Below are 6,154 nucleotides of genomic sequence, written 5' to 3' on the forward strand. Positions count from 1 at the left end.
TTTCTTTCTGTAGCGTAATAGGTTATAAAAAACTGAACAATTTCTGTATTCTTAGTTTTGCTCTATTTCGTACCGTTACAAAATTATATCAAGAAAACGAAAAAATGCGAAAATTTTAAGGGCTGATTTCACCCTTTAGTGTGGAAACGGGCACGAAAAAAAATTGCTCTAAGCATAGTTCAATATGCTCTACGTTAATGCGAAGTTTCATTAAAATCAGAATTTTCAGGTTTGGAACCCTCCCTTGTAAGTAGAAACAGAATGCAATGAACAGACACGCCAGGCAAGTCCTATTCAATTGCACGCGTATCCAGCATACTTTTAAAATTCGATTATGTCAAAAACGAAGTCTCAAATGAAAACATTTTATTCTATATTTTCGACTTATTTTTTCACGTAGAATCACTCCCTATCGATTATACCACCAATTAAATAAAAGATCATTACGTGCAGGGTCAAAAATGAGATCATCATTATACAGGGTGAACCACGAATCGTGATCAGTAGATATCATATTAGATGTGTTCCAATGTACAGAACGAAATGTTTACAAACAGTAGGCAAGAGCTCAACATCGGAACGCGTACAATGCTGTAGCATACGATACTCTTTGTAATATTACAGTTCGAATATTTCTTTAATCTTTTCTCGATCCAGATGAAGAAAAGAGTAACACATGTTATGTCATGATACTTACCGAATTCGTCTTGAAATCCTCTAACAGATAGGCGTAAAAAAATCATAGGTGTATTTGCAAAAAATTGAAGGTGACCTTGAACAACCATGAAAAAAAAGAGTTGACAAAAAATTTGCTATAATCACGTTAAAGCTCTCTTGAAACCATGCTATACCTGATAAAAACATTTTCGATCGAACTGCTAATAACAGAGTAATCTCTACTGATCACGATTCGTGGTTCACCCTGTATGTATTCAGCAATGCAAAATCAAGCCAGTAAAACCTGTTTAACTTCATCGTATCAGAATTTTCCAAATTTTATTGAACAGTGTTGTTCGAGACAAATCTGCGTCATGATCGTTAGTAACAGGCTGATGAATTTCAGGATTATGTCAGCGATCTCACGTCGAAATATTTTCCATCTGGGCAGCCACCATGGCACGTGCACGTGATAAATTGCTGGCTTCACGGAGAAGAGTACCAAGTCTGTCTAGTGCGGGTCCATCATCTACTTTTACGACAAGAACGTCTCACTCTGGCCGACTTTCTGCCACTAAAATTTTCTATCGAAGGTTGGACGTGTCAGGAATTCGAGTCACCTTTCACCAACCTTTACGCTCATCCGTCCGCCTTGCCGAAGCTCTACCAAAAGCTCACAGAGAGCTTCACCAATTATTGGAACGAGTTTCTATATAACAATGACCCGAACGAGCGACCGGAGATTCTGAAAAAGCAGATCGGAATATTCCAGTGCACGAAAATCGGCGTGATCGTTCTAGTTTCCTCGTTGAAGGAGGTGACAAGGTACAGAATAAACATTTTCTATTTATAATTAATACTTTCGATGCGCAAATCGTTTTTCGTGATTTTTCGTTCATGCGAGGTCGATCATCGAACGCACGCTAAGCAAAACATATTAGTATACAATTCTAAATGTTTATAATGTAAATCACATAATGTTTGTAAGATCATCAAATTAATTATGATTTATACTATTTTTCAACGTAGTAAATATATCTATTGATAGACAACTGTTTAATATTAAACCTTCCATAAAGAATAGTCCAAACTGTAAACTATGAGTAGGTACCCTTTCGGCGCCATGAGAAATTTGTTCGAACAAAGCGTGGCCGTGACGGTGTTAATGATTCATATACAATAGATGAAAAACATTCGGAAAAACTGTTCATTTCTTTTTTTCTTCAGACAGTGTCAGAAAGGAGAAAAACCCAGGGTCCTGGAGGTCTTCTCCATCGTCCAAAAAGAAACGTCCAAAAGGAATTTCGGTTTCACGGTGATCTTTCGCGCGCTAATAAAGTCTCTAAACCCTCTGGAAGCTTTGTACGACACAGTTCTTTGGTTCTGGTATGTTACGGTGACAGCGATCTTGAAAACGCCAATTCTGCTGTTGAGGGAACTGAAGGCTTTGAAATCACGTCACAAGCATTATTATCCGGATACGGTGACTGCGATGTTGTGGTATTATCTTCCGTTGGTGGTACAAGCCAGCATTGAAGTGTTCTCCATAACTTGGATAACGATCAAAGCCCCGAAAATGATTCTGGAGGAGTTGTTTCTGAAACATCCGCAGGTGAATCGTTTGCAGACGACATCGTCATGCGGTCGAAAGGTGGTCGCTTGGTCCGATCAGGTTCAGCTTGATGTTCTCCGAAAGATTTCAAATATGACGGGAGCTACCGAAGCCGAGATTCTATTGACCGCCACGGTGGACGCTCTCAAGGAGTATTTCCGTCAATCCGGTGTTAGGATACCCGACGATGTACTCGCCACTGGCAAGTTCGTTAGCCAACGAGCGATATTCACGCAGAACCTCGAGGCCAGGGGTATCCTGTGCCTTGCGCTGCCTACGAAGACGCCGATGTTCGAGGACGATTTGGTTGAAATTTTGCAGGTTCGTCGATATTATGGTCTGTTTTTCGAAAGATGATGCCTGGGAGGTTGGCCTGCCTCGGCGCGTGGCCTGGCGGAGATTCAACGCGAGCTGCGTATTTCGTGCGACGTTGCACGGTCTGAATACCACTGTGTGTCTCTTTCCATCCTCCGGCACTTCGGCACGCGGGCCTCTCGCTCAGACGCTCGGTAAATCAATTTCCTTCTTTACCCTGCGATTTCCACGTGTAGCGTTTAATAATCTACGTGTTAATTTAATCTCCTTTTAATATGTTGCTCAATATTTGGGTACAATACATTCTTTTAAAAGAAATAAACTTTTTCTTATTAATGTAATTTTAACTTTTGACGTGTGAAAACGTTCAGCGTCTCGTCAACATTCTACGCTATGTCCAGACAATGGATGATTGACGGCCACGTGCCGAACGCAGTCCCCACTCCTTGAGGTCGTAGGTAGTTCCTTCTCGAGAGGTTTGTAATACGTGTGGTAGAGAGAGACAGACGACCGTAGGCGAGGACTCACGTCGACGGTCGGACGTCGTTGGCCAAGATGCGAGGAGTGAGAGAGACACAAGTACCGTAGGTGTCTCGCGATCGCGGCAACACCGCGAAAACTCGGGCCTACCTCCCAGGCATCATCTTTCGAAAAACAGACCATAGTACTGTTCTCGCCAAGATATAGCACGAGCGTAAAATCGATCGAGCCGAAAAAAAAAACACTCGTTTCGAGTGTCGAATCATCCATTTAGGCTAGGGTTACTACTTTTACCCGGGTACTCGGGTACCCGTGAGATACCCGGGTAAACAAAAATTACCCGGGTTCCCGTGTACCTGGGAGATACCCTGGTAACGTAGAATCACCCCCTGCCCTGTTGTACTACGATTACCGGCCCACCCTGTATAATACTTATTTATTGGTAACTTACCTACTCAAAGCATACAATAATGAATGTAACGTGTTATTTGTAACAGTGTTGTTACTATTGTAAGAATATGTCTTGTCAGGTCATCCAGAAGAACGTTCAGGAGGCGAGATCGAAGCAGCACGCGATATACGCCATTACGGCGACTGAGGAGTCCAGTGGACTCGTTTCTTCATGTTTGCCTTCTTTGCTACTGAAAGTAATGCTGAATCAGCTGACCAGTAGGTATTCTCTCTCGCTGACTCATGTAGATGGTGACTTACATGTAGAAGGTGTCGACACCGTGATGTATTGGAGACCACCCCAAGGCAACTGCAGTAAGTAAGAAATGAGATTCAACATGTATCTATAGGGTGTTAATAAAAATGTGGGAAACTTTCACTGGGTGGATTCTACATGCAAAACTAACCAGAGAAGACACGGAAGTGTTCCTTTCCGAGTTTAATGAAACTTCGTATGTCTGTTGAGCAGTCAAAAATAAGGGATACGTATTTTTTTTCATTGGCTGAGACGCGACTTTAAGAGGTGAAACCACACCTCGAAATTTGGATCTGAAATTTTTTTGTTATAAACAAATTATATTTTGGATACTTTGTTAGCACTATATTATTCTACATAAAAAACCCCAAACTTTGTCCATTAGAAGTTTTCATGTATCTCCTCAGGTTTTCGAGATACAGTAGACTCTAACTATATTGCCACTTAACACATTGCCACATGGCGCACTTCCCCTTCACACGTACTTTCGCGCACAAAAATTCGCTCTCCCACCATGCTGCGTTCGCCGGCGCGCCAGCACGATCCAGCTTTTGCACAGGCGCTGAGGCGGAGGTAATGGCGACAGATTCACTGATATACTTCTCACTTGCTACATGTTGCTCATATGGCATTGCAACCTTAGCATCTCTTTCCACACATGCTTGGCCACTTGTTTAGTTCATAACTAGACTGCGAATTTTATACATTTATAGCCTATAGGTCTCTGTGAAATACAATGAAGGACAACACTTTCGCCAGATGCAACGAGTTTTCTATTTCCCTTTGAGCGCAATAAAATACTTAAAGGAAGAAAGAAATTTCCTCTTTTGTTTTTGTCTTTATGAACAAACTTCTAAAATGTGATTTTGCATAAAAATCCGCAGTCTACTCATAACCATTAGATTTTTACGCACTTTTTTCACGGCATATTACGAGTGACGATATTACGTGCTAGACGATATTAGATTCTCTTACCTTGTTAGTCTCTATAAGGTAAATGTTTCGATTGATTGATGATGATTTCTGATCAGTACGTATATTTTTTATTTAATGTACAAAGTTAAGTAATACGTTAGTTATACAAAAAAATATTATATTAGTTCAGTATTTCCGTACAAAATGCTACAGCCCGCTGTTAAATAGATGGCAGCATTTTAAAAGAAATAAATTTAATAAGTGTGTCCGTCACAAAGAAACGTGATTTGAGCGGTTCCATTGCGATCGTGAGTTACACGTGAACGCTACATTTTTATTAAAAAGACTTACGGAATCTTTAATATTATTCACCAAAGTTTAGTTATAGCACTTCCATTTTTGCTGAGCAGAAATAGGGACATTTTATTCTTCATATTAAATTAACTATTATTAAGTTAAAATAGTGTTAAAAATACTTTTATTTTTTTTTTGTCCAATAAGTTTTTTTGTCGATTGTTGCATAAATAAATAATAAAAATCAATTTCTGCGATAGCAGAATTCTTACATGATTAGAAATAGGGACATTGACCTTAGTCTCTTATCATTGACTTTTTAAAAAAGAAAATATCTAGTTCATGATATTTGATTACTTTCAGATATGTCGATTACTCTACACAGGTATGGAACATCCGTACGCATGGGAGTGATGGGCGACGCGCTGATTGGTCCAGAGCATTCGATAATTACGAGAACATTTCCCAAAAGTGTCGAGAATCTTGCCAACGTGGTTGGTGTGCCTACAACATCTAATCCAAGCTCGACTCCGAGTCCCTAATCTTGATAATTCGTTAGGATGTTAAAACTATAGGAATTCTACAAAAAATTGTCTCTGTTGGGTTGGTACAAAAGACTTGTCCCATCTATTAAAACACAGGCGACAATCGAGCTACATATTGTAATTTCAAAGTGTTTTTTACTTAATTTAAATAATTGTCAGTAGATTTTACATGCATTTGTAATATTATATCGTTGCGACGGAGCTGGCCCAAACCGTCTACCACTGTCTCGGTCGCCCGAACAGTTTTCTTACGGAAGTCTTTGCTGGTATTGAATCTCCAACTTGATATTACCCACAGAGCATTTTCAAGAAACAACTTGAAATTATTCGTTAATTATTAGTGTTGGATTGTTACTAATTATAATATATCAGCTAGTACTGTCGGTGAAACAGCTTTCGTGGAGCGGGACCCCCGACTGATTTTACAACTAAGCACTTTGCGAGTGATCGAAAACCCATTGGTGAAACCGCAGCCAGGGCCGTGTGTATCTTACAGAAGTACTTATATTTACTTTACATCTCAGGCCCACGTCATCTCTTGCTCAGTAATATGTAATTTACGTATTAATAAAGAGTAACATATAGTTGTCAAAGATTAGGAAATATATAAACTTCTTCCGTGAATGTTGC

The 6,154-nt window shown here is 39.8% G+C and overlaps 1 protein-coding gene across 1 annotated transcript in view; it reads left to right on the forward strand.

Annotated features, from left to right (window-relative positions):
* The window catches only part of LOC107189660, a 7,179-nt gene extending 1,658 nt beyond the window's left edge, over nt 1–5,521 (forward strand). Inside the window, exons 4-7 of the mRNA XM_015578244.1 lie at nt 1,064–1,482; nt 1,885–2,590; nt 3,595–3,829; nt 5,343–5,521. Coding sequence (XP_015433730.1) covers nt 1,064–1,482; nt 1,885–2,590; nt 3,595–3,829; nt 5,343–5,521 — 1,539 coding nt within the window. The remainder of the gene's footprint in view (nt 1–1,063; nt 1,483–1,884; nt 2,591–3,594; nt 3,830–5,342) is intronic.
* The last annotated feature ends 633 nt before the right edge of the window (nt 5,522–6,154 follow it).

This window comes from Dufourea novaeangliae, unplaced genomic scaffold (assembly GCF_001272555.1).
Source record: "Dufourea novaeangliae isolate 0120121106 unplaced genomic scaffold, ASM127255v1 scaffold162, whole genome shotgun sequence".
NCBI classification, from domain to species: Eukaryota; Metazoa; Arthropoda; class Insecta; order Hymenoptera; family Halictidae; genus Dufourea; species Dufourea novaeangliae.